A 27,745-nucleotide genomic window follows, 5' to 3' on the forward strand; every position below is an offset into this window, starting at 1 on the left:
AAAGGTCCATAAAGTGTCCTGGTTCATGGATGGGGTTGTAGCTCAGTGGTAGAGAACTTGACTAGCATGTGTGAGGCACTGGGTTTGATTCTCAGCACTACATATTAAAAAAAAAAAAAATGAATAAAATAAAGGCCCATCAACATCTTAAAAAAAAAAAAAAGTCCTGGTTCAGCCAAGCATGGTAGCACATGCCTGTAACTGGATGTCATACTCATCCAGATGGCAAGTTCAAAGCTAGTAAGGTGCTGAGCAACTCAGTGAGACCCAGTCTCTAAATAAAATGCAAAATAGGGCAGGGTTTGTGGGTCAGTGATCAAGTGCCCCTGAGTTCAAATCACCAGTATCTCCCCTTCCCCATACCTGTCCCAGTTCAGATGACAAATTCAGTGGTCATCTTGCTGATATTCTCTCAAGAACCTTTCGAGAAGGTCCAACAATGGGCCATCTTCTGGATGACAAAGCTGAAGCTCATAAGAAAGCCCACATCTGTTCCAGATCAAGTGAGGAGCTAAACTGTGGTCTGCAGACATAGTCCCCACCCAGGTAGTGCATAGGCTCAACCACACCCGCACAGCCCCCTCGACACCTCTGAGGTCCTAGCATTCACAGAGTGCTCACCGCGTGGTGATTAGATGGTGGCAGGCCCTTCTCCACACTTGGGGGCACATCATATACATCCAGCAATGGGTCTCGGCCATTAGGACCCTTGACAGCCATGGGGGGTGTGTCATATACCTGTTGGCAGGAAAAAAGGTACAGTAATACAAGTGTCAGGGTCACCTGGGTTTAATGGGAAGATTGGAACCCTGTGGCACCCACCCCAGGACAGACTGTGGATGCCTAGCTAGGGCTAAGAAAATCCAGTTCCCCAAGGGAGGTGCCAAGCAGAGGCATAGGCTTGCCATCTCTGACCTCTCCCACCCCTCGATCCCCAACACCTACCTCTTGGCCATACTGGCTGGGAAGTATCCCCCGAACAGGGGGTACATCGTAGATGTCCTGGGGTCCTGGGGCCAGCAGGTGGCGTGGGATGTCATACTCATCCTGCTCCAGCTGGGAGGCCTCATATACGTAGCCCTGCCCCACTCGGGTGGGCACCACCACCTAAGGACAAAGAGCTGACTTCACTACGGCCCTCGAAGCCAGCTTCTACAATCCACCCACAGGTCCTCGGGAAGACCCGTGAGGCAGGTTTAGAGGCACTGGTTCTCATCCTCTGACATTTCTGTAGTGGAATGCAGAGCTTGGGGTACAACTTAGGCCCCTAGGTTTTGTTTAGACCTGTCTAGTTGTCATGCAGCTGGACGACCACATGGTTTCAGAAGAGGGTATATGTAAGGTGGGTGGGAAGCCACAGGCAGGGTGAAGGGCTCAGACCCTAGCTTCAGAGTGCATTGCCAGTGGGGCAAGGGGCCACCCTTGATTGGGGTCCCAGCCCTGCAGGACAAGAGACCTTATGCAAGGCCTTCTGAGTCCTTCAACAGCTCCCAGCCTGCTCAGCAAGGGAACTGGCTGACAACACTGACTCAGCAGACAGCCGCAGGTGCAGGAAACTAGGCTAGGCCTAATGGAGTCACCTGAAGGAGATGCCCAACAGTCAGGGCCTAGGTCTCCCAGAAGCTGGAGGCATGGCAGAGCAGCAAGCACTCTTCCCCTGTTCCCCACTATACATCTTGGGGAGACTCCTGAGAGCAACCTCAGGGCTAGTTCTTGGGCAGATGGACAGGGATGATTTGGGAGGTCAGGTATTTGGCAGGGGATCACAACTAGAACCAAGACCCCAACCCTCTGCCCCCACACTGACAGAGCTTGCCCACCTGAAATGAAAGGGTAAGGCCTCAGTAGAAGCTGCTGGCGGGAGCAGTCCAAATCCTGCTTCCCCAGGGTCTCTGGCCCTGACTCCAGGTCTGTGTCAGTCAGCCCCAGCAGCAGAGCCCTGCACTGGGTAGTGGGTTAGCAGGAGCCTGAGGGTCTGACCTGGAACACTCACAGCACTGTCCAGAGCCATGCTGCCCTCACAACAGCACTCATCCTGGAAGGGGCAGGGGTGTGCCTGGCAGCCTCCTTCTCTGCATGATTCTCGAGCCAGGCTAAGGCAGTCTCCCCCGCGGGGCTCCCTGTTTAGCTCTCTCCACAGAAGGACCTTTTGTTCCCTAATCAAAGGGGATGTCTGGGACAGGGTTGACTCAGGCCCTCCCCCTCAGGCTTCATGCCCCTAGAGCCCTGCCCAGGCCCCCCAGCAGGCATGTGCCAGCACCCCCCCACCCCACCTCTCCCAACCAAGCAAAGCACCAGAGCCCAGGGCCTGGCAGAGCCTCCTGGGCGGCACAGTGGAGCTGGGCGGGTACACTCAGCCAGCTGGGTTCTGGGCTGAGTCTGGCAGGAAAGCTGAGAAGGCTGGTGTGCGCAGTTGCTGGGTCCACCATGGGGTGTCCCCCCCAGTCCCAGTGTCTGGGGGTGGAGTTGTGGCTGCCTCTCTAGACTCATCTCTCTCCTCCAGCCCCAGACTGGAGTCTCCTCCAGAGCTATTTTTAGTAGCTAGAACCTGCCAACAGTGGGGCAGGCAGAGTAGGCAGGGCTGGAGGGACGTGGCAGGTTGGCCAGTCCTGGAGGCAAGGATTCTCCAGGCCCCACAGCCTTCCAGGGAAAAGCAAGCCTCTGGGCTGCAGGTGAACCTGCCCTTGGTGCTGGAAGAGGGGTGAGCACCTCCCCACCCGGGCAGGCCCCATGAGTGCCCATCTGTCCTTAGGCAGATGAGGGCTGGGAGAACAGACCAGAGGGCTCTGATGGCCAGACCCCCGACCCAGGGCTAAGGGCAGCCTGCCACTTCTGCTGCCAAGTTGAGTGACTGCGGCAGCCATACAAGCCACCAAATTTGTTTTTTTTTTTTTTTTTTTCCTGTTAGAAAAATAGAGGAAGCCAGCAGCCAGCAGGGAAAAGCTTGTTAGGGAAATGGAATCCCCAGAGAGCTGCTGAGTCCTGGCTAATCACAGGCCACCCAGCTCTGCACCTGAGGCCCCATTAGCAGGATGTGGAGGTCTCTGGGGACAAGGGACGCAGCCAGTGCCTGGGAGGAGGAGACGGAGACAGGCACCACCTCAAGATCCACACACTTCCTCCCACTCTGTGCAGCAAACAGCATATCGCACGGGACACACGCATGCATATGAAGGCAAGCAGGGCAGGAGGCTGCTATCCCCCCAACCTTCCCCTCCCTCATAATCAGCTGTCTAGGGGATAAGTGAACAAACTCAGAAATAGGCCAGCTGGTCAGGGAATGAACTTCCAGAGCAGCCCCAACTCTACCAACCAGGGCAGGACATCAAGTGGCAGGTGGCAGGAACAGGGGCAAAGAAATCCCTTCCCTCTTCCCTCATTGTGCATTCTGTCCCATATACTGACCACCTCTGGGCAACTCAGCTGCTGGTCTCCCCTTTCTACAAAATGGACAATGCCCCATGGACCTGGGCCGGCACCCTCTCTGATGCATCCGTGCTGTCTCGTGTCTAGGAGTCTCAATTTGCTTCTCTGGGAATGGAGCAACACTGGAGTGCCACAGAGTCAGGCAGGTGATCACTTACTCTTCCTGAGGACCAGGACACACCTGAAGGCCAGGTCTTACAGCACTGCAATACAGTCCCCTCCCTACCCCAGCTCTAGGCATCTCTGGCCCAAGGACCCAGCATGCCTGGGAGGAAACCAAGCTTCTCAGGTGAGCAGGGCAAAATCCAGGTAAGTACAATAGCCCCCATGCCTGGCACAGCTGGCCCAAAGGAGCACCTGCAGAGTGGCTTTCCCCTTGGGGTCTTACATACATGTGCAGAACACCTACCCTCAGCTTTCTGGTGCCCCGGGGTGGCCCTGAGCTCCCATTCCCAGCCACGCACCAGATGGATATTGCTCCAGGGTCTAATCTCTTCTGGCTTCAGCCTTATTGCTTGCCCTCTTGGCTTTCTGGATGCCAGGGCCCTTCCTCTTCAGTCTAGCTGACCATGACCCTGGAACTAGGAGTCTGTTTCCCAGACATCCAAGGAGGAGGCTATAAGGCTTATGGAGGCAGGACTTTGAAATGTGGGCATGGATGGACATATCAAGATGTCTAGGAAGGCAACAACACAGCAAAACTGGGAGCAGCCATTCCAATCAGGCTTAGGGAGAAAAAATTTAAAAACTAATAAAATGCCTTGATATCTAGTGTTGGATCTACAACTTCAAAATGCAGAAGAAAATGAACAAATCTGTGAAAGACAAATAGAGAATATGCTAGACAAAATATGCCAAAATTTCCCAGTAATTACCTCTTGATTGGGGAACTTTCTCTCTAGACTTTCTCATAAATTATGCATTTCCTACAGTAAACAAGCATCCCTTTCATGATCATAAAACAAAAGCAGATGCAATGAAGGCTGCCCAGGCCAGCAGTGATGAGGCCTCCTGGAGAGGGCAGCTGGGTCCAAGGCACAGGATTCCCCTTCCTGGGCCACCAGCCAGGTCAGTATCCTTGGGACACAGGTCTCGGCAGAGAAAGGCTTAGCCAGGTGAAGCCCTGAAGCAGTGTGAGAGCTGCTGCTTCCTAGTGCATGGGCTTCTGCTGCCTGTTGCAGCCTTGGTTGCACCAGTACAAGTTTTACTACAAAAAGGAGGGAAGGAGAGAAGCCTGCTGTGGGGTGGAGTATGGACCATGTGTGCATTCGTACATGATATGGGGCTTGTACCCACGCGCACGAGATGGACCACAATGTATCGTGATGCTCACTGGCCAGGCACTGCTCCCTGCCCCTTCCCCATAGGACTGCTGGCCCTAGAGGCCCCTGCTCCTCCCCATGGTGAGCCTGGAAATTGTCCCACTTTGGGCTGTACCAGCCTAGCATGGCAGGCTTCTGTTATCTACTTGTCTCTGGCCAGATGGCTGAAGGAGCAGGTAGGTCAAGAAGAAGGAGCCTGTGACCCATAGCCCTGGTAGTTAGGCTTGAGGGCCAGAATCCCAGAATCCCATCCTCTGCCTGCCCATAACCCCTGGCCAGGTTCCCTGGGTGCCAGGCCACTCTGTGGGTAGGGCTGGGATGACACTACCTGCTGACTCATGTCCCAGCTACTACCACCAAGGTCACCCCCGCCCCCAGCCCTGGGCATTTCTGCAGACAAAGGCTCACTGCCATGACTGAGTGTCCACTTGGCCCAATGTCTCTCCAGATACAGGTGGCTCTGGACTAGACATGGTAATAACACGAGGCAGGGCTGGGATCAAGGAAGCTGGCTCTGCTCTGCCTGGGCTGCTTCTAAGGGCCACTATGCCTATCACCAGGTGGCTGTGCCCGCCTGGCTGTTCAGGTGCTCCCTGCTAGTCTGGTCTGGATCTTGGGGTCCTCTTGGTTGAATGCAATGGAGGGGCAGACATGGAGGAAACCAGGAGAGCTGGCCATGGGAACTCTACCCTCCAAGCCTGAAGATACCTTCTCTATTTTGGGGGCCCAGAAAACTCTATTCTCTCACTCTTAAAGTGGCTCTGGCATAGGAAGACACAGGTTCAGTGAAGGTGAGAAAAAGTTGCTCCTGACTCAGCCAGAGGCAGCCAGGGGGTCTTGGTCTTCACTCTAGTCCTATCTCCTTCCACAGGTAGACGGACTTGGGGGGACATGGGGGCATGCAGTCAGGGAAATACAAGGGTGCTAGGCGCATAGTCAGCAGCCAACAGGTCTTGTCCCACTGTGGAGCCAGGGACAGCCAGATGTACCTAGACCCCACTTAGGAGCTGACACACAAATCCTGAAGACTCACAGGAGCCCCTGAGCACAGTGGTGTCCCTCTCCCTCATCAGGGTCTAGAAGGCCTCTGAGACCAGAGACTGCTGAGGGACCTCCAGGAGCCCTCAGCCCTTCTTCCTCGGGAGAGCCCCTATCAGTGAGACATGCAGCACACGGCCACCTCCCGTGCAACCAGGGGAGCACAGGTTTAAGTTCTGGCCGACAAACTCAGAAGCGCCTAAGTAATGTCTGGGAGGGGTCATCAGAGAGGGTGCAGCCTCCTCTGTCCTTTCCTTCTTCTCCTGCTGGCCAGAAAGTGGATGTGAGGACTGGAGTTCAGCAGCAGCACGTCAGTTCCTGCCTGCTTGCCTCCAGGTATGGTTTATGGAGGAAGAAAATAACTGTTCCTGCTGTTCAAGGTACGCTCTCCAAACAGACATGATGCCCTCCATTCTCCTCTGCAAGTGCCACCCCAAACCCCATGCCCTCTTCCTGAACTCCCTGACCTGGTCCAGGCCCACTGGGCTCTGACATGGACTAGGGGAGGTCCCTGCTGCCCTTGCTTCACCTGCCAAGCCCCACCTGCCCACTGCAGGCCTGTCACAGGCAACACCCTATGGCTAACACCCTCTCACCTGAGACAGCCTGTTGAGGATCTCCTCATCCCCAAGGCCAGCTTATCTCCTCCCTGTTCAGGCCCGTTTCCACCAGATGAAAGAACACATTCCCCCCAAAACCTCCCATCTTGACCTCGGACCAAATGCACAGCCATGCTGTAGTGCAGGAACAGAGGTGGCTGGGCCCTCCTGTACTCCAAAAGCAGGGCCTAAAAACTGCACTAAAACCTCACTGTGCTGCAAGCTGTGCCAGGATGGCCTTACCTTTGCAGGTGGCTTCGTCCCATCCCAGCTGCGAGTGTCCATGGATGGTGGGACCTGGTAGATGTCATGCCCTATGCCAGCAGAAGGTGGCACCTGGTAAATGTCTTGGGCAGGACTTCCAGGTCCTGGGGGCACCTGGTAAAGGTCTGTAGCTGGGCTGGAAAACGGGTGATGGGGTGTCTGCTTAGAGGATGTGGATGCCTGCTTAGCTGGGGGTGACTGGAACTGTGGACTGGGACCAGGGGATTGGTATAGGCCTTGCTGAGCCTTGCTGGGTGTGGGTACCAGGTAGACGCTGTCAGACTGGGGCTGGTATGCAGCGGGGAGCATTGGTGTGTACTGGGAAGCTGGGGGTGCTGTAGCATGGAGGCCCTGGGAGAGGCCAGGCTGGGGCTGGGCTGGGGTGGCAGGTGGGCCAGGGCCAGGCCCTGCTGGCTTCTTGTCGTACATGCCCACCAGGATCTTGAGGCGGTTCCCAGGCACAATGCCCTGACGCCCATGCAGCGAGCAGAGCCACCAGCCATCCAGGCCCTGTGTGTCCCGCTCCAGCACTGTCATGATGTCACCCTTGCGGAAGGAGAGCTCATCCGGGGACTCAGCCACATTGTCATAAAGGGCTTTGGCCAGCACATTCTGGGGAGAGAAGACACAGGTGGGCATGAAGGTAGAAAGATGGGTACAGGGATTCCTCCAGCTCCCATTCCCCTGGGATCGGGAGGCACCTGGCTTTAGTTCTGTAAAACAACAACACAATTGGGGCTAAAAAGATTCTGGGACCTTTACCCCCATTGTCCCCACCTGTCCCCCAACAAAAAGGTTTACCTGATCCCAACATGTCTTTAACTGAGCTGGAGGGCCCTGAAGGTCAAGTACAGCAATCAACATCAACACCTGAGATGGCCCTGAAGATGTTCCTAAAAACCACTCCTCCACCACATGCCAGCCTCACCACACCAGGAAGGGCAGCAGTGATGATAATCATGGTACCGGGTTATGAGACAGAAAGATTATCCCAGGAGACACAAGAATCACAGCTTCTAAAGATTAAAAACACTGAAGAAATGAAATAAAGCTTCCCAAGTCCATTAGCAAAATACCAGTAATTAATGGAGAAACTTCAAACACCTTCCCTTAAGATTGAGAAGAAAATAGGATGCTCTCTATGCTTTAGTCCCAGAGCCCAGAGTCCTGCTGCCCTGGTCAGTTCAATTCACCAGGAGGAAAGAGATGACAGGGGGTGGGGGGAGGTATGCACATATTACCCAGGGACGAGATGGTCACCATTTGCACATTGCATGATCACCCATGTAAGAACCCACAAACTATGGGGCTGGGGTCGTGGCCCAGTAGTAGAGAGCTTGCCTGGCAGGTTTAAGGCATGGATTAGATTAGTAAATGTCCGTTGACAACTTTAAAAAAAAAAAAAAGCCCACAAAGTAGAACAGATACTGCCAAGAAACGCCATAGCAAAGACAATATAAGAACTACCGACACAGTGAGGCATGGTGGCATATGCCTATAATCCCAGTGACTTGAGAGGCTGAGGCAGAAGGATTTCAAGTTTGAGGCCAGCTTCAGCAAATTAGCAAGGTCTCAGCAACTTAGACCCTAACTCAAATAAAAAAATAAAAAATGGCTGGGGAGGGCTGGGGTTGTGTCTCAGTGGTAGAGAGCTCGCCTAGCATGTGTGAGGCACTGGGTTCAATAAAACACCACATAAAATAAAATAAAGGTGTTGTGTCCAATTACAACTAAACAAACAAACAAAAAAAGGGCTGGGGAGGTGGCTCAATGGTAGAATGCTGCTAGGTTCAATTGCTGGTACCAAAAAACAAAAACAAAACCAAGAAAACCCAACCAACTCTAGAAGTTATTCAGGAACTAATCAAGCAACACTGCACAAGACTGCAGAGGAGAAAATGTTTAAGTTCTGTCAAAGCACTCGATACAAAACTTGAAGTAAAGGAAAAAAAAAAAATCTATCAAGTTCACAGAGGAATGACCAACAATAAAAAGTTCACTTGCAGGCTGGGGATGTGGCCTGGCATGCGCAGGGCGCTGAGTTCGATCCTCAGCACCACATAAATATAAAATAAAGATGTTGTGTCCACCGAAAACTAAAAAAAAAAAGTTCACTCGCCCAAGCTTTCTTAGGACAGTGGCCCACCTTATCCTTGGTTTTGCTTTCTGTGGTTTCAGTTATCCTGGACAACTACAGTTCCAAAAACAGGAAAATTTCAGAAATAAGCAATCCATAAGTTTTTTTTTTTTCAAATATTTATTTTTTGGTTGTAGTTGGACACAACACCATTATTTCACTTGTTTATTTTTGTATATGGAGCTAAGGATCGAACCCAGGTCCCGCACGTTCAAGGCGAGCGCTCTACCGCTGAGCCACAACCCCAGCCCAATCCATAAGTTTTAAAATCGTAACAGTTCTGAGGAGCATGAAGAAATCTCACACCATCCCACTCCATCCTGCTTGGGATACGAAGTCCCTGTGCTGCCTGTGTGATTTGCTCTTGGTCACTTAGCAGCTGTCTTGTTTATCAGATCCACTGTCATGGCAAGGAGGTAACACTTATTTTTATTAACAATGGCTCCAAAGCTCAAGAATAGCCATGCTCGCAATTTAGATATGTCAAAAAAAAAAAAAAAAAAAGAGGCTTCATTTAAGTAAAAAGGTGAAAGTACAATAAGATATTTTGAGAGAAAATGAGACCACAGTCACATAATTTTTTTTTTTGGTGGTGGGGGGTTACTGGGGATTGAACTCGGGGGTACTTGACCACTGAGCCATATCCCCAGGCCTATTTTGAATTTTATTTAGAGACAGGGTCTTACTGAGTTGCTATGAGGGTCTCACTTTGCTGAGGCTGGCTTTGAACTCACAATCCTCCTGGCTCAGCCTCCCAAGCCATTGGGATTACATATAGGCATGCACAACGGTACCCAGCAACTTTTATTATATTTTTATAATTGCTCTATGTTGTTATTATTGTTAATGTCTTACTTGCCTAACTTATGTTAAGCTTTGTATTGTATATATAGGAAAAAACATAGTATATAGAGGGTTCAGTGCCACCTGAAGTTCCCAGTATCCACTGGGGGATGTTCCCAGGATAAGGAGGGAAGAGAGCAAATTTACTATGATTATGATAAAAATGACAACAGGGTTTTTCTTATTGGTTTGTTATGGTATTGCGTATTGAACCCAGGGCCTCCCACATTCTAGGCAAGCGCTCTACTACTGAGCTACATTCCCAGCCTTTTTATTTTATTTTGAGACAGGGTCTCCCTAACTTGCCATCCTTCCACTTCAGCCTCCCAAGTAGGTGGGATTATAGGAATGTGCCATCATGTCTAACTTTGTGTTTTTAAGAAATTTGACCAAAAAGGGAAAAAAATCTAGAATGAAATGGAGGAAATTGGGGTTTATGAATAAGGTAAATTCTTTTGAAAATGAAGGGTATGGGAGCATCCCCTTTCCAACATGCCCAACTCCAAGTGGGCCTGGAGGTAGGAACAGGGATCACAAAGCAATGGGGGAAAGGCATCGCAGGTGACAGCAGGAAACTCGGTCACTATGTGAATGCTCAACATGGACATTACCCCATATTACAGATAAAGGTGATTAAAAACCTAAATATATAAGAATCAAACACCTAAGTGTAGTGTTCTGGCACATGTTTATATTTGCAGGGGGTGTTATGGTACATGCTTATATTCGCAGCAAGATGGGAATACGGGCAACTTAGTGAGACCCTGTCTAAATAAGGATTGGGAATGTAGCTCAGTGGTAAAATGCCTCTGGGTTCAATCCTTAGTATTGGGGGGGAAAAAGTGAGAGAGAAGAAAAACCCAAGTATAAAAGGTCTGACTGTATAGTGAATAAAAGTGATTAATCACAAATTTGAAGGAGATCCTATAATCAACAAAGACAAGAACACCCACAGAAAATGCCACAAACATCATGAGTTCCCCAAGGGGAAACTGAATGCCCAAGGCCTACTGAAGGATGCTTAAGAGTTTCAGCAAGTAGAGGTACAAATTAGGTCCCATCTGAAATCCAACTGTGTAGTCCACCTGGTGTTCTACTATTTGGAGAAGTGGCACCCCAGGGATGGTGCTAAAAGGAGCTCACTGACCCCACTGACCTCTGAAGCACCCAGCACCCCAGGTGCTTGCCCATCACTGCACAAGGTCAGCTAAATCTTGTTCTTGGCTTAAGAAACAGAAAATTGATGGTCTAGAGCCATTCCTATAAATGCTATGAACATCTATGAAACAACATTCTATATATTTCAAAGACAAATTATCTGGGGACAGATCCCAGAATATTTCATTAGCTAATGTGGGTGCTTCTGGGAGACGGAGGGGAATGAGAAAAGCATGAGGAACAAACATGTTATGTGAAAATAAAACAAAGAAAGGGCCTTGTATGGACAAGAGTGCCAAAGAAGAGCAGCAACGCCCCCCTGTAGTGAAGCTCTTGTTGATTCTCACCACCACCCCAAAAGTGGGACCTGCCAGGGTCCTGTTACATCTGGCAGATCCTCCTGGAACATGGACATGTGCTCCATGTGGCCTGTGTGGGACTTGGACAGGCCATGTGGCTAGACGCAGGAGGACCACAGTGCAGGCAACCAGGGAGCAGGGAGGCACTGGGGACACAAGAGCCTGGTGGGAAGGCTCTGTGGTCCTCCATGCCCACTCATGTGCTCCTGGCACTGCCTTCCTAGCCCAGCTGCAGGCTCAGCCTGGACCCAGAGACAGCACAGAGGGCAGGAAGTGCCTGGATGAGATGAAGCTGGGTTTCTATGGCCTCCTCAGATATCAGAGAACTGTGTGCTCAGCAGGGGCCCCAGGGCTCACAAAAGGGGAAGCCAGGTCCCTAGGAGGTCATCCCCATGAGAGCTGGCAGAGAGACCCCACCAGGCAGGGCTGGGTACTGAGGGAGGCCAGATGGTTCGCTCTGAGCTGCTGTCCCCACAGCCTGGCCTCCACTCTGATCTAAAGATGCACAGCCAGGTCTAAACTTGCCATGGAAATGGGACCTAGCTCTGGCAACTCACTTGCTGTGTGTCCTTCCCCATTCACCTGCAGACTCTACCTCCAAGGAATAAAAGATGAGCTGGAATTCTAGGTGGCAGGAAGGGCCAGGGAGCAGGAAGTGGCAGTGGGGCTCCCTCCCCTACAGCAGAGCAGCAAGTCTGGGGAAAGGAGGTACCCTCCTCCCCCCAGACCATCAACGGAGGATAGCAAGTGCTCCTCTGAGTTCCCTGGTCTTCTGATCCACCATACTGAGTAGATGGAAGAGGATCACCACAAGGAAGAGGACAACACCACCTGGGGAGATGCCCTGGCAGGCAGTGGATGCTCCAGACCCCAGCAACAGGCCTTCCTGGATACACCACTCTCTCGCCTCAACTCACTTCTCCAAGGCAGCTAAAGGCCTCCAACCCAAGAAAGGGCCAAAGGTCAAGAGAATTAGGAGGCAAGAGAAGCAAGGCCCAAGGGAGAAGCCAGACCCAGTAGGCAGCCTAGAGAGGATAGAGCCCAGGGCACTCACCTCAGTTCCAAGGTGAGCATTACAAAGGCAGAGCCCAGGAACTGCGCAAGTTAGGGAAATCCTGTCCATGCCACCATTACAAGGGAATTGAAAATGCACTGAAGCATAAATTATGCCTCAATAAAACATTCTTCAAAATTTTTAAATGGGGAGACTGTCAGAATGCCACTGGTAATGTTTCAGACAATGAGGGAGTACTTTCTCTTATTGTTTTCAAGAATTTTTAAATTTTTTATTTAGTAAGTAGTTCTTCACTTGGGGTTGAAAAAAATATACATATCCTGAAAAAGAAAAGAATGGATCACCTCCTAAGCTCTGAGGCAGGATGAGACAAAGGCAGCTGTAACAGACCAAGGCCCCAGGAGGAGCAGGCAGGGGAAAGACCTGCCCCCCAGTCCACCAGGGCTCCTTGCCCCCATCCCCAGGCTGCCAGTAAGAAGCAAATTTGCCAAATATGGTCTACAGCCTGCCTCCAGGAATCATATCCCGTCAGGGGGTGGGACACGCGGGACACCCTCCCCCAGTGACCCCAGAACATAGAGCCGCCTGGCCAGGTCCCCCAGCCCCTGCCCTGGTGACCACAGGAAGTGCCAGCAGGGTGAGTCACAGGAAAATTCCCCTCCAGCCAAGTCAGGGGTTGGGGGTGGGGGTGCAGACAGAGGGGACTGCCCCTTGGAGGTCCCTCACCTCTTAGGAGGGCAGTCCAGGGAAGACTGACAGAGAGGCCCCACCAGGCAGGCTGGGAAGGAGCAAAGACAGGGAGTACCAAGGGCAGAGTCCAGTGAGGACAAGGGAGGGGAGAGAACTGGTTTGGCCCAGGTGAGCTGCTGATGCCTCTGGCCTCCCAGGGCTGCCAGAACCCCTTCTCAGCAGGAGTCACTGAGCAGGCCAAGTCCACTGCAGCTGTGTAGTGTGGGGCAGCTGGAGCCAGGCTTGGAAGCACCTCGCAGGCTGGGAATGTGGCACAGGGTGCCTGGCACAGGGAGCTCCTTTGCCTGCGTCAGCTGGCATTCTCCAACCCAGAGCTCCCCATGCAGCTTTTCCCCAGTCTTGCCTGGGTCATGGGCACTGCTGATGCTCAACCTATCAACTGCTCCACTTGGCCAAGCCCCCCGCCCTTTTGGCCTTTCTGCCTCCCCCGCTGCTCCTAGAGGCCACACTCCTCTCAAATCACTGAGCAGCAGTTAAGCCCCAGACCCGGACCGGACCCATCTCTCCCTCCCACTGTTGTGTGACCTTGGGAATGTCCCTTGCCCCTGATCACCAGATCCTCTTCTAAGATGACAGCCCTGGCTTCACTGGATTGTTCTTTTTTGGCGGTGCTGTTGATAGAACCCAGGACCTCACACATGCTAGGTAAGCACTCTACCACTGAGCACCCCTATTCCCCAGGATTATTCTTTTGTTTAACAAAAGATTCACCTGGCTCCGCCTCTTACCCAAGCTCCCAGAGACAGTGTAACTCAACAAGCCTCTATCAGCACAGGGCTTACATTATAATGGGACAGAAAGATATCAAATAATTTGCCATAGCTGAGAGGAGTAACTCAGTGGTAGACCACTTGCCTGGCACACTTGAAGCCTAGGTTCTCACCCCAGTACACACACACACAGATGACCTTCCTGAGGAAGAGATACTACTGGTGACTCACCACAGAAAAGCACAGGGGCAGAGGACAGGCATGAGGCAAGGTGCTGAAGCAGGGGTGAGGATGGAGGGAGACATGCTGTGGCCCTGGGATGACAGGTAGACAGGGGCTGATCATATAGCAGGATCCCATGGGATAATGAATGGATGGCGCAATAAATGTCATCCAAACAGTGCTATGGCCAGTAAGCTTGGATGGGGCAAAGTGCGCGCCACCATTGCATTCCTGCTCTGGATGTGCTCCCCACCTCCCTGTTTTCTCTCCTGAGACCCTGTTTGTGGAAGATTACAGGGAATGTGTGTCATGACCCAAATCAGAGGAGTCAGCCTCCCAAGCCCACTTTCCCAGGCTCCCTCACTGCTGGGTATAGTCAGTCGTATGACTCATGCTGGGCCAATCAGGTGCTTCCACTCCATTCTCTCAAGCAGCACAACTGGGATCTTGGAAGGGAGCAGAGCCAGAGCACAAGTGCCAGTCCAGGCAGATGCTATCAGCCATCTGTGTCAGGCTGCTACCTGACTTGCCCACCTCTGGCCATTGCATTCCTCCCTCTGCATCCTACCACTCCTCGGGGCACACTTACACATCACCCTCCTCCAGGAAGGCTCCCATGACTCTTGGGGAGCACCCAACCCCCTTTCCCTCACCTCAAATTACATGTGTTGTCGCTGTCCAACTCACGACCCTGACCCTGGTACACCTGTGAAGGACACTTCTTCAGTGGAATCTTGGGTGCACACACACAGGGCCTGGCGTAGGATGTGCCATACCAAGTGCCTGCGGAGTGGATGGGGCCAAGGAAAACCCCCAGCCCAATGCCATCACTCCTCAGCAGGGCCCACTCCAAACAACATCCTGCATGTGGAAGCTGACAGGGCTGCCCCGTAGGCCAGCCTGACTCTGAGAATGGCCCTTGTCATGTCCCAGCACAGTGCCTGATGTGGAGCGACAGATACTCAGTCTCCTGGACTCTGCCAACTGCCTGGAGGAGCCCTGGAAGTGCTGTGGGTATTTCTAAACTCCAGTTCTCGGGGAGGGGCAAGCTGGAGGCTGGGAGTGCTGAAGGGAGAAGACAACATAAGGTTTCTCCTCCAAGGAGCCCTCCAGCAGGCCCAACCTAGGGCGCCTGTGAAGGACATTGCAACATCAGAGGACTGCAGCTCTCCACATCTGACCTGAACCAGCAAATATGTTCTCAGCACCCACAAGCCAGCCCAGGGCGGGAGCCAGAAGGAACAGACAAGAAAAGGGCCACACAACTGATGGGTCCTGATGGAAACAAAAAGATGATATATTTACCCAAGGCCAGAGATGGAGCTCTCTCTTTCTCAGTGATTGTCTCATTTAACCCTCAAAGTGACCCTAGGAAACATTAGGATCATCCCTATCTTATGGATGGGGAAACTGAGGCTCAGAACAGGTACCTGAATTGCCTGGGTCACAGACGGGAAGCAGCAGAGGCAGATCTGGGGCTGAGAGATAAAATGGAGCTCCCTCACTGCTGGGTATAGTCAGTTGTATGACTAGGGATTCCTAGGGTGGGCTTAGATTCGTGGAATCCAGGAATGGAAATTTTAGAAGCCTTTCTTACCTGCTTAGTCCCCACCACACGCACTTACTCACCCCACCACCACCTCAAGCACAGAGCATCACATACAGCAAGGAACTCAATTAACACTGGCTCCCTTCATACCCAGAACCACTGCAAATACGGAAGGCCACAATTTTTATTTCTGGTATATTCTGTTTGTTTGTCCCAAAGAACCTCCAGTGGCCAATGGACACAGGTATGACAGGCACACAGATGACTGACAGTAGCACTGGGGATCCAATGGGAGGCAAGCAGTCACAGATCCACTGGACTGGGTCCTGATCACCCCACCTCACACTGTCCAGGCTCCAAGGCAGTTCCTAGGGAGAGTGCCTCTTCCTTTCCCTGCCTGGATGTGCAGGGTGAAACTCTGGGACCTGCCAGCCTTAGCAGTGTCCTCCCCTAACATTCCCATGGACAATTTGATTAGCCAGGGTCTGGGCTAAAGTCCTTGGTGCTTGCCTGTCAGGGAGCAAGAGTGTGGAGAACCCCGTGGCTTGTGTGCAGGTCTCACATTCAGGTGCTATTTCAAGAGGAGCCAAGGCTTTAGCCATGCCTGTCTCAAGAGTGTGTGGGGCCTAAGGGCAAAAGAGGTAGTGTGGGGGTCCTGGGCCCTGTGCCTGACACACAGGAACCAGAGGAAAGATCTGTAGAAAGAGGGAACGATGAGGGTTCTTGTGGGGTGGGCATGCCAGAGGCTCCCCTTTATAAGCACAGGCTGGCCTTGGCTGAGCAGCAACCATGAAAAATTTTGTATGCAAGGCGAGAAGCATGTCCCTGCCCCAACTCCTGCCAAGAAGCCACAGGCACTGTCCTTGGGAAGCTGACAGAGGATAGGTGGCAAGAAGAGGGCCCTTCTGCAGCCCCTAACACATCCTGGAGGGTGGGGGCTATCCACTACTGTCCTTTCCTGGGCCCTGATGAAGGACTTGTGAGATTGTGGCTGGAGTTCACTTTTATGATGAGACCCTTTACTTCAGGCACAGCACTAGGCCCAGAATAGGGGTAAATCCTCAACCCCAGATTTATCATCATGGAGGGGTCTGGGGCCATACGTAGAAGGGACAGCAAGAACTTTACTCTGTACAAGACCTTGGTTTCTCCATCTTTACATCTAAAGCCCCATGGAGCTCACCCTGCAGACCTTTATCTGGGCACTATGGCCCTCGTCGTGTCCCAGCACCGTCAGGCACTCTGATGTGGAGCGACAGATACTCAGGTGTCCTATACTAGGACACCTCCAAGCCTAAATGACAGCTTTTAGAAGTCCCTAACATAGCACCATCTGCCTGAACATGGACAGAGGAAGAGGTCACAAAAAGTAGGGTTCTAGGGCTGGGGTTCTGGTTCAGTGGTAGAGCACTTGCCTAGTGTGTGTGAGGCACTGGGTTCGAGCCTCAGCCCCACATAAAGATAAATAAAGGCATTACCCACCCACAACTAAAAAATGAAAAAATACATATATATTTTTTTTAAAAAGTAGGGTTCTACAGCTTAAAAAACATACCAAATCCCTGATTTCTGGAATGCATGTGGGGATGGGGCCCTGTGCCTAGGCCTGGGAACTGCTCCCACCTCAGAACCCATCCTTTGCTCCATTCCTCACATAGAAGCAGTAAGACAGGTGGAGCCAGGGTCTCTCCCCACTATTCAAGGGACCAGAAAGAGTCAGATGGAGAGCAGAGTTCCACCCCCTTGGAGTGAGACCACCCTGCAGACCCTTATCTGGGCACTATGGACCATGAAGAAGAGAGAATTGTCAAGTGTCTTTGCTGGAGAACAATCCCCATCCCCCAATCCTGCTCCCCACACTTCAAGTCTGACTCTGATACTGCCTCTCCTATTCTAGGACACCTTCTGGAGGGCAGGGGAGGGAACTGTCCAGGCCAAGGGTAAAAGAAAACAATGGATGCTACCAGAAGGGGGCCACAATGGCATAGACTTGCAGCCAGAGGGACCTCACCAAGTTGACAGTCCCAGTTTCACCTGCCTCAAGGACTAGAGCTTCCCCCATCCTGGTACAGGGAGTGGAGGCACATAGGGTGCAGCACATGGAAACTAGGTTCTGAATGTCTTTCTCTGTGCCTCAGTCTCCCCCCTCTGCACCATCCAGAGGGGGAGGTGAGAGCAGCTGTCTGGGGACCTTTCCCAGGGAGACAAGAGGCCCTAGTACCACTGCCCTTACTTCATTTTATTGGCTATCCCTACAAAGATGATACCAGCCCATAGTGCTCACCCTCCTGCTCAGCAGAACCAGTAATGGCCAGAGGCTCCAGTCCTCCTTTCCCTAACTAAAAGTGATTTTTCCTGGCAGAACCTGGGGCTGCCCTGCCCTGACTCCACCCTGCTCCCACTGGGCTCCTTCTATGCCCAGAGCAAGAGGGAGGTGGTTGCTAATGCCAGGAGGGTGTGCCAGCAGCTCCTCCCCAAGGGCTCCCTTCTCTACAGATTCCACCTGCGCCTGGGCCCGGATCCTCCAAGCACTCACACCTGCACTTGTGTCCTGCCATCTCTCTGCCCCCAACAGCCAACTCTCCACCTGGGGAAAGGAGGGTGTGTCCTCCAGCCCAGGACTGTAGGAAACCTCCTCACTGGCTGAAATCCGCAAGGAAAAGATGCATGGTCTTTCCGTGAAGGTGACCAAAGCCACAGCAAACCCCCAGAAGTGCCCACCGCAGAGGTGCAGAGAATGGAAACCAAATGCCCTTAACACCTATATGGGAGCCTTGTGGATGTAAAAGAGAGCTGCTGCCCCCAGTCTGGAATTCTCAATCCCCAAACGCCCCCACCCCAGCCCTAAGCGGCCCGCTCCCTGCCCGTGTGTACTACTCAGCAAATCCCGGCTTCCCCGACCCTTCAACGCAGCAGGGAGCCCCGCCCATACCCGGGCTCCCCGCGGACGCTGGGATTCTGGGGCTGCGTACGCTAAAGGGACACCCTAGCTCTGTAGGTTGTCGAGCCAAGGGATTCCCCAGCATGGACCCCAGAGCCCCCACGTCTACGTTTCGCAGCCTGCACTAGCCCCTGCCATGAATCCCCGAGGTGCGGCCCTGGACTCCCTCCGCTGGAGATCCGGCTCCCCAAACCTTCTGGCAAAGCCGGCGGATAAAGGCCCCGGCGCACCGCCCCGGTTCCCGGAATCCAGCGCCGGCGGGCTGGGGTGAATCATTAACCGGCCCCGGCTGGAGCTCCCGCCGCGCCGACCTCCCGACGACGCCACGCACTTGCTCGTCCGGCCCTCAATCCCTACCCTCCGAGCGACCAAAAGACAGACGTACGAACCGCCACCCCGCCTGGAAGTGCAACTTCTCGACCCCAAGGAACCTCCGACCCCTCCTCACGGTCGCGGAAAGGGCTCAGAGGCTGGGCGCAGAGGCCCAAGGTCACACAGCAGGCAGCCACCGGCAGAGGGAGAGCGGGCCGTCCGCCAGCAACTTTCCCGGATCCAGGAACTTTCCTGCGGGCCGGCGGCCCCTGCGCCCAGCCCTTCCAACTGCCCTCGAGGCCCACTGGCTCTGGGCTCCTCCGCAGTGCCTGCCTCCCAGCACCCGGCCAGAGCAGGAATAGGTGCGGGACCGCGGGCCCCGGTCGGGAAGCGCTGAGTATCCAGCGGCTCCCAGGACCCGCAGGTCCGGCAGGAAATGCCACTAGCTTAACCCTTTCCCTCCCGGGTGCGAGCAAGGCAGCCGCTAGGAAGCCGGTTCGCCAAGCCCATCTAAGCGCGCGGACCCCGCCCCACGGCCGGGAGCAGACCTCGGGCCGCGTCTGCCGCACTCACCAGGTAGTTCATGGTGTCCCGCCGGCCGGAGGCCTCGGCTCCCCTAGAGAGCGCACACCGAGCAACCCGGGCCTCGTACTCGGGGTTCTGAGAGCGCCGCAGCCGCCCCGGCCCGGCTCCCGGTCCGGCAGCCTCAACCACAGCCTTCGCCGCCCAGAGCCGGTCCCACCTAGCTCCGCCCGCCACCGCGGCCAGGCCGGCCCAGCCAGGCTCCCGGCATGCCTGGCCGAGCGAGCCCATTGGCGGCTGAGGCTCCCATGCAAATGAGCCGCCTGCCCGGGGGGCTCAGGCGCGCAGGGGAGGGGGACGCGGGAGCGCGCGAACCCGAGCCTGCCCAGTGGAACAGCCCCCCTCGGCTCAAGGCCCCAGTCCGGTGTCGGGCTTCAAAACCTACTGCAAGGGCTGGGGTCCTGGCTCAGCTCTAGAGCGCTTGCCCACCATGTGTAAGGCACTGGGTTCGATTCTCAGCCCTGCATATAATAAATGAATAAATAAAGGTCCATCAACAACTAAAAATTTATATTAAAAAAAAATAACAAAACCCCTGGCTGGGGTTGGGGCTCAACAATAAAGTGGGCTCGCCTAGCATGTGTGAGGCCCTGGGTTCGATCCTCAGCACCCCATAAAAATAAATAAAATAAAGGTACTGTGTCCAACTACAACTAAAAAAAATGTTAAAAAAAAAAAAAACAACAAAAACTTGCACCCAGCGGCTCGGGAGATTGAGGAAGGAGGATCGCGAGTTCAAAGCCAGCCTCAGCAACAGAGAAGCACTAAGCAACTCAGTGAGACCCTGTCTCTAAATAAAATACAAAATAGGGCTGGAATGGGGCTCAGTGGTTCTATCCCTGGTGTACACACACACACACACACACACCAAAACAAAAAACAAAACCTACTGCAAGGGATATCCCTTTCCCTCCAAATACAGGTCTCCCAGAAAATGCCTTTCTTGAAGGTCTGTCTACTCAAACAGCCTCCACTTCCTGGAAGACTGTCAGGATTGCCTTCTCCAGAGCAATAATAGGTGGGCCACAGTCCCCTCTTCCCTCCCTCCAGGCACCGGCCTCAAATCAACTTTTGTCTTTCCCACCCACCAAACCCTGGACATTCCACATGTGTCTATCAGATAATCCGTCTCAGATCTGAATCTAGATGTTATGGGGAGGGAGCATGCCCCAGCCTGCAGAAAAATAACAATAACTAAAACACGACCTTGGACAGTTTGACTGTGTGAGGACCCCAGGAAATGAAGACTCAAAGGAAGGAGATTGGAGCTCTGGCCTGACCTGACTTTTTTTATAGGCAGCACTGCCCCTCCCCCCGCATTCCTCGACCTTCCGGGGACTCAGGCTGGCCCCCAAAAGCCCAAAGGGAGCAGGGCCAAGGCTCATCCTGTCCTACCCACCCCCAACCTATGTGCTCCTGGCCATAGCAACAAGGAACTCAAGAACCAGAGACCTGATCTGATCCCTGCCTCCCTGAAGCAGCATTCTCCTACTCTGCTCTCACGTCTGCCCTAGGAGACCTGTCCCCTCCATTCTTGAGTCAGTCCTGGCCATGGATAAAACCTGTGCCCAGGACTCCCCTGAAACCTGCTCCAACTCGTGTGTGTGTGTGTGTGTGTGTGTGTGTGTTTGTGTGTGTGTGCGCGTGCGCGCACTCACTGGAAATGAAGAAGTAAAACCACCCCAGTAACACCTGAGTAAGTCTTGGCTCTCCTAAGTGCCCCCTTGGTAGGCTGCAGGTCAGTGACTGCCACCCCACACAGCAAAGCAGGATGCCAGAGTCCAGCGATGCACAATGCTCTGCAAGGAGGTCTAGGATGGAAACTGTTCCAGAACAGCCAGAACCCTCACAGTCAGCGAGCAAGTGCTCACTATCTAGAACCTCCTGGAAGCATTAGGGTAGACCTGTTTCACCCAGCAGAGAATCCCTGGCATGGCTTGTGATATGCACACAAGCCCCTCCCATCTGACAGGCACTTGGCACCCAGAGCTCAGCGCATAGTCCCTACCCAGATTTGCAATTTAGGCAACCCTCTGCATCTTGGGTTCCTTTCTCATCTATAAAATGGTAAAGTATTGTACAGTCAGGCTTCTCACAAGTCTTCTGAAGAGCTGATTCAAACAGGTTCCCGGGTCTCACCTCTCCTGAAAAGTGGGGCATCTGCACCTGCCTGAGCTTTCTGGCTTGGAACCCACTGGCCAGAACTCACAGCATGAGGGTAGGTAAGGAGCAGTGACCCGGGAGTTCTGGAGAAAAAGGGGATAACCAGCCAACACTCTGCCCTCCCCAAGACTGCCCCCCTGCCCCGCCAATATAGTTCATTTCCCCACAGAAGAGGAGCCAGCACTCAAGAGCACAGCCTAGGGCACCCCTCCTGCTGGACCCCAGGCACCCGTGCCTCTGGCCCTCCTACACCCTATCCTTGTGCAGCTACCAACTCCTTAGTCTGAAGTGAGTGGGTCAGACTCTCAGGGAGTGGTCTAAACCAGCTGGACCAGAAAGAAGTGTTGGAGGCTGAAGGCAGTCTTCAGCTTGTCCCCAGGATCTCTATTTCTGAGGGCAGGGGCAGGACCAGGCCTCACTGCCAACTGGCATCCTGCTGGTAGGCCTCCTGGTTGAAGGTCTCTGCGGGAATGGGCAGGTATACTAAAAGCCTGACCCTCAAAGGGGCTAGCTTGTCAAGGAAGGGAGATACAGAAAGGAGGTGGGACCTTGGGAATGGGAGACCCTCCCCTCTCTGGAGCTGGATTAAAGTGGCACTGGGGGTGGGGTTGCTGGTGTGGGCGGGCAGGCAGGGGGAGGGGAACTGGGCTCAGGCACAGGCATTTCAAAAATTTGCTCCTTTTCTACTTAAACTCCCCCCTCCCAGCCTGTGCCTCCTAGAATGGTATTTCCGCTTTGGATGATGGCCCCAGGATCCTTGTCCCACTGTTTGGGGAGGTGGGGAAGGCGGGTTATAGGGAGGGATGCCCCTTCCAAGGCAAGTGGTAAGAGGGGGGAACAGGCTCTGGCTGAGGTGCATGGTATATGGGAAACAGAACCTCACCCCACCCCAGTCTGGCCTCCCAAGCTGCCAAGGAGCACTGACAGGATGCACCCCAGGCGCCCAGCACAGCCTCTGTACTGGCCCTATGCCAAATGCCCACAACAATCCCCCATAAAGGGCTTCACCACTGGCCCCATTTTATAGGTGACAGGGGTGAGACTCGATGTACTGGCCCTAGCCTCATACCACACATTCCCAGGCATAGAAGGGAGAGAGCAGGCAGCCAGAAAGGGGTATGGGGGCGCTGCTAGATTTCAGCACACCCTGACTACCCTGCAGCAGGAAGGAAACCTAGGGACAGTAGCACTCCAGGCTTGAAGCCAGACTCCAGTCACATTGAGTCTCCCAAAGGACAGGCAGCCGAGACCTAAGCACCATCCCCAAACAAAACTGAATTCTGCACTGGGGGCCAACACCTCCCCCACCCCCACTAAAGTTTAGCCCATTGGCAAAGAGGGCACATTAAATATCTGTTGATTGGATGGGACCTCAGAGGTGGCCCTGGTGGGAAAGACTGGTGAGTAATTCAGTCTCCTGAACAGGAGGATAGTCAAGTCATGCCCAGTGTATGTGTGCAGGCACACACAGGTACATGGGCTGTGGGACTGGCAGAAAGGAGAGAGGCCCAGCTGAGGAGATGGGATATGATGTTGGAGGAAGGAGGGCAGTGGTGGGAGCATGGCCTGGCACCAGTGCCAACACTCTCCTGAAGGGGAGATATCACCAACCCCTGGGGCCTGAAATCGTCATCTGTGCAGGGAACATGGTGGGCCCAGCACATGAGGACCCTGGTTCTCGCTGTCATTAAAGGGTTCACTGGGAAGGGAGCTGCTGCTGCTCATGCTGGATCCCAAGTAGGGAGAAGAGCCCCAGGCAGGGTTCATGCTCTGGGCTCTCTCAGATCTTGCCTTCAGTACAGACCCACTGCACTCTTGCTTGATGCCCAATAATGTCCACTGAACCATTGATACCAGCAGGATGGGAGGGGCACAGTGTAAATGCCCAGCTCCAGGGGAAGGCTAGACAAACCACACTCCCCAAGGAAGATCATGCTACTGTAGAGAGGGCCACTTTCAAAGACCAAAATAATGCAGGAAAATGCTTCCAACAAGTGAGATCAGGCCTAAAATGACATGCACAATATGATGGTGTATAGCCCCTTCCCTTTCTGAAGCCTTGGTCTTCTCAGAAGCAGGAGGTGAGCTGGCCGGTCAGCGGATGGCCAGCTCTGGGAACAGCAGCAGGAAAAGGTTTCCCAAGGCTGGAGGCTGAGTGCCTTCCCCTGGGCTGGCCACTCGGAGTGGCAAGTTCAAACGTGGGAGAGGGTACACGGACTCTTTTCAGATGGCACAGAGAAGAGGTGAGGTGGCACAAGAGCAGAGTCCTTGCTGCTGCCCTGGGGACCAGGATGAAACTACCACTAGCCAGAGGCTCAAAGGGCAGTGCCTCAGCCAGCTCACATGGCCAAGAACACCAGAGCTCATACTATGGCCTCCCAGCCCAGCATCCCAGGGGTGTCCCACAGAAAGGCAACCCTAGTGACCCAGACAGAGCAGAGTACGCACTCTCAGGGTGGTGTCAGAGCTGTCAGCCATAAACAGCTCTCCACCCTCTGCTCTTCAAGGATCCCAGTACACCCAGTGCCTCCCACAGACCATGCAGCTCTAGCTTCTCCCTTCAGGTGCTTCCCAGAAGGGGCAGCACAACTCTCCCAGTTATTTTCATTGTTTTTCTAATGTGAAAAATAAAAAGTAGGAGAGGCACCCACAGGGAGGTGTCTGCCTCAGGGTGGGTGCTGTGCCTAGCGGGCCCAAGCTTCAGGGGGCTAGTATGGCAGCCAAGCAATGCTCAGAAGCTCTGCGCCCCACCCAGGGTGATCACCATGGTGGTCTGTTTCCCTGCTTTCTGTCCCCCTTCCCTCCCCCCACCTCTCTGTACTAGGGATTAAACCCAGGGGTGCTCTACCACTGAGCTACATCCTCAGCCCTTTTTATTTTGAGTCAGGGTGTCACTAAGTTGCCTAGACTGGCCACATACTTGTGATCCTCCTGCCTCAGCCTCCTGAGTCACTGAGTTTACAGGTGTGCACCACTGTGCCTGGCTGTTTCCCTTTCTCTTCTGCACCTTCCTTGCCCATCTCCCACTTCCCTCTCCCCTCCAGCAGGGTGCTGCCACAGCTGCCCACACATGTGTATGGAATGAGGAGGCCGGGACCTATGTACTACCCTCCCTGCTGACTGAGATCTGGCCCCTGCAGCCTTGCTCCATGGCAGAGGCAGCCCCTCAACACTGCCTGCAGAGTAAAAACGGCCTTGGGGAAGAGAGGAACAAGGCAGAAGGAGGGGCATGGGGTGGGGCAGGTCCCTGTCTTCAGAGAAAGCTCAGCTGCTGGTAGCTGCCTTTCTCCTCTGTTTGACAGGCTGGGTGGGCAGGGACAGGGTGTGGTCAAGAGGCCTCCCCAGCCTGGCCATCTGCTCTTGCCTTTCCCATGGCAACCAGCCCCAGCAGATCAGGCAGAGGGGGGTGGCTTCACAAGCCATCTGCTGCCCACCCCAGGCTGCTTCCATCAAACACAGTGCCCATACCCACAAATACCCACAGAGGGGCAGAACTGTGTTCCCTGCCATTGGGCTGGGGTTAGTAGGGCAAGGGACCAGCAGGTTCATAGGAGGGGACCTGGGGCCTCTGGAATGGGAATACAGGTAAGAGTGGATATACAGAAGGCAGAGCTATAGCAGCCACTAGGAAAGCAATGCTTTCTTTCCTTGGACGTAATGCAGTCATCCCACCTGAGCCTGTTCTAGCCTATAGACAGGTTCCATTTGCCCCAGGAGATCCAGTCCCAAGCTTTTGCTTACCTTTAGTCTATAAGGACAGGAGCAGACAATGATTCCAGCTAGCTGTGGGACCTCCAGTTAGTCACTGCCCCTCTCCGAGGCTCAGTTTGCACATCTGTTAAATGTAATCCCTGACAGCAGCTGTGCTATCCCAGACCCTGAGAAGGGTGGCGTGTCTGGGCTGCACACGGAATGGTAACACCCCGAAGGCATGCTGCCAGCAGCACATCAATACTCCACACTGTCACATGTCCAGTGCCACCCTGATGGGCACAATCCCTCCCCTGGACCATACTACATGCACAAGTATACCCTGTTAAGTCTATTCCCCAAGACCTCCCGGCTCTCCCCACCTGCAAAGAACTCCCTCTTCAGGTGCGCTGTGATTCCTTCTTCTTCCCCCAAACCTCATCTGAGGCTCAGGGGCAAAATCCTTCCTTGGAGTTTGGTTGCCCTCAAATCCACAAGCCAATACAGGGGGTGGGCAGGGTCTCCCTAGAACCAGGTTCTAGGATGCTGTTTATGGGGTCTATCTCTGTCATTCATACCTACAGAGTGAGTATCCACTGCACACTACGCATCACACTAGAATATTGCTGCGCAAATAGTCCCGTCCTCAGGGAACCTATACCCTGGGCTGCCGGGGTGCAGGACATTATGAACAGCTAATCACACAAGGACTCTGTGGGAGAACAAAGCAGACAGCAGCAGACTGATGGGGAGGGGTTGTTTTACACAAGGTACTTGGGGGGACCTCTCTGAGGAGGTGGCATTTGAGCAGATGTGTGAATCTTTTGCTAAGGCTCATTATGCAGAAAAAAAAAGTAACAGTAAAGACTGGTAAAAAAATAGCACAGGCGAGCCCACTCCTTCCTTCAGTGTGAAGAGACACTTTAGGCGCCCAAAGAACAGCTCTCAACACTCCCTCCCCAGGCTTGGCTTCTTCTGCTGGGCTTGGGGCTCCCATGGTTGAAGCAGGGGCACCCTAGAGTATCTGACTAGCAGGGCATCTCAGTAGGCCAGTAGAGACTAAGGAGAGAGGGTGGGACATAGCTCTCAGGATAGGCTGCATTCTCTCCCACCTCCTGATCTCTTTGAAGTCCTCACAGCCAGGACCTGGGGGAGGGGGGTAGGCTGGAAAAAATGCAGATGCCTCAAATGGCTAAGGTTAACCTGCCAGGTAACTGAGGAGTGGAGACAACTGGAGAGGGCTGTGAACTGGGAAGAGCGTCATTACAGCCCTTTCTAAGCAATCATGTTACTTTGGAAAATTCAGGATTTGGGAGCCCAGATAACTCTCAAGGCATGCCTCAAGGCTGTATGATTGGATACCAGGTTTTATAAAACACTGAAACAAGATATTAAACCAACCTCTGACAGTGTTCTGGTACTTAAAGATACACAGTACACAAAAGATAGTGACAGCAATCCATCAGCAAGGGAGTAGATCAATGCACTGTGACATATTCACAAAGGAAACACCTCTCAGCAACAAAACAGAGCAAACTATCAATACCACCACATGGATGAAAATCTCAAAACCATCAGGCTGAAAAAAGAAGCCAGATCCAAAAGAGTACCTACTACATGTTCCTACTTATGTAGAGTTCAAAAATAGTCAAATCTGCCAGGCACACCTGTAATCCCAGCAACTTGGAAGGCTGAGGCAGTACATATGAGGCCAGCCTCTGCAACTTAGCAAGACCCTGTCTTGAAAGAAAAAAAATCAAAGGGCCAAGATGGGCTGGGGTTGTGGCTCAGTGGCAGAGCGTTTGCCTCACACATGTGAGGCACTGGGTTCAATCCTCAGCACCACATAAAAATGAATAAACAAAATAAAGATATTGTGTCCATGTATAACTAAAAAATATTTTTTTTAAAAAAAGGGCTGAGATGTAGCTCAATGGTGGAGCACCCCTGGGTTCAATCCTGGGGGTAGAGTGGGGGAACAGACAAATTTAAGGCAGTGATAGCAATCAGAATGGTGGCTGCCAACTGAGGTAGGGACACTTGACTGCAAAGGGGCTTTTAAGAACTTTCTGGGGCTGAGGATGTGGCTCAAGCAGTAGCGCGCTCACCTGGCATGCGTGCGGCCCGGGTTCGATCCTCGGCACCACATACAAAGATGTTGTGTCCGCCGAAAACTAAAAAATAAACATTAAAAAATTCTGTCTCTGTCTCTCTCTCTCTCCCTTTAAAAAAAAATCTCTGCATTAAAAAAAAAAAGAACTTTCTGAAGTGATGGAGACATTAATTATCTTGATTTCACCAATGGTTACATGGAAGAGTCTACATTAGTCAAAATTCATCCAGCTATACATTTAACATAACTCAGTAAGAGTCTCAGCTGGTTTAAAAAAAAAAATCACAGAAGAAAAATGCATGGCATTATATACAACTTCAGAATTAAAAAAAAAATAGGTATTGCAATCCTAAACTCTTTTTTCCCTGGCTGTCAGGGAGCTTAAAATTAAATTTTTATGCCTAATTAGCCTGGACTTTCTGGAATAATCTTTCATGTTTCCCAATACATTACATAGTTCTGGATCTTTTGATGAGTCCAGACTATTTGTGTCTTCCACTATAATCTGCTTCAAATCTTTCTTGGAATTTGGCAGAGTTTAAGTAATAAATT

General features: G+C 52.9%; 1 protein-coding gene across 11 annotated transcripts in view; it reads right to left on the bottom strand.

Annotated features, from left to right (window-relative positions):
- Nucleotides 1–27,745, bottom strand: part of Bcar1 (BCAR1 scaffold protein, Cas family member) — a 39,303-nt gene that overhangs the window by 5,948 nt on the left and 5,610 nt on the right. For 5 of the 11 annotated variants that reach the window (XM_046434443.2, XM_046434446.2, XM_046434449.2 and 2 more), the window contains 3 exons: nt 6,629–7,261; nt 946–1,107; nt 622–738 (listed from right to left, as the gene is read on the bottom strand). In XM_046434443.2, coding sequence (XP_046290399.1) covers nt 622–738; nt 946–1,107; nt 6,629–7,261 — 912 coding nt within the window. Of the gene's footprint in view, nt 1–621; nt 739–945; nt 1,108–6,628; nt 7,262–7,450; nt 8,029–18,722; nt 18,875–19,218; nt 19,474–27,188; nt 27,255–27,745 lie in introns of those variants that run through there. The other 6 variants (XM_058575873.1, XM_058575872.1, XM_046434444.1 and 3 more) reach the window with 6 other exon arrangements.

Source organism: Marmota monax, unplaced genomic scaffold (genome assembly GCF_021218885.2).
Source record: "Marmota monax isolate L192 unplaced genomic scaffold, Marmota_monax_Labrador192_F-V1.1 WCK01_AAM20220418_F8-fsc00024, whole genome shotgun sequence".
In the NCBI taxonomy this organism is placed as follows: Eukaryota; Metazoa; Chordata; class Mammalia; order Rodentia; family Sciuridae; genus Marmota; species Marmota monax.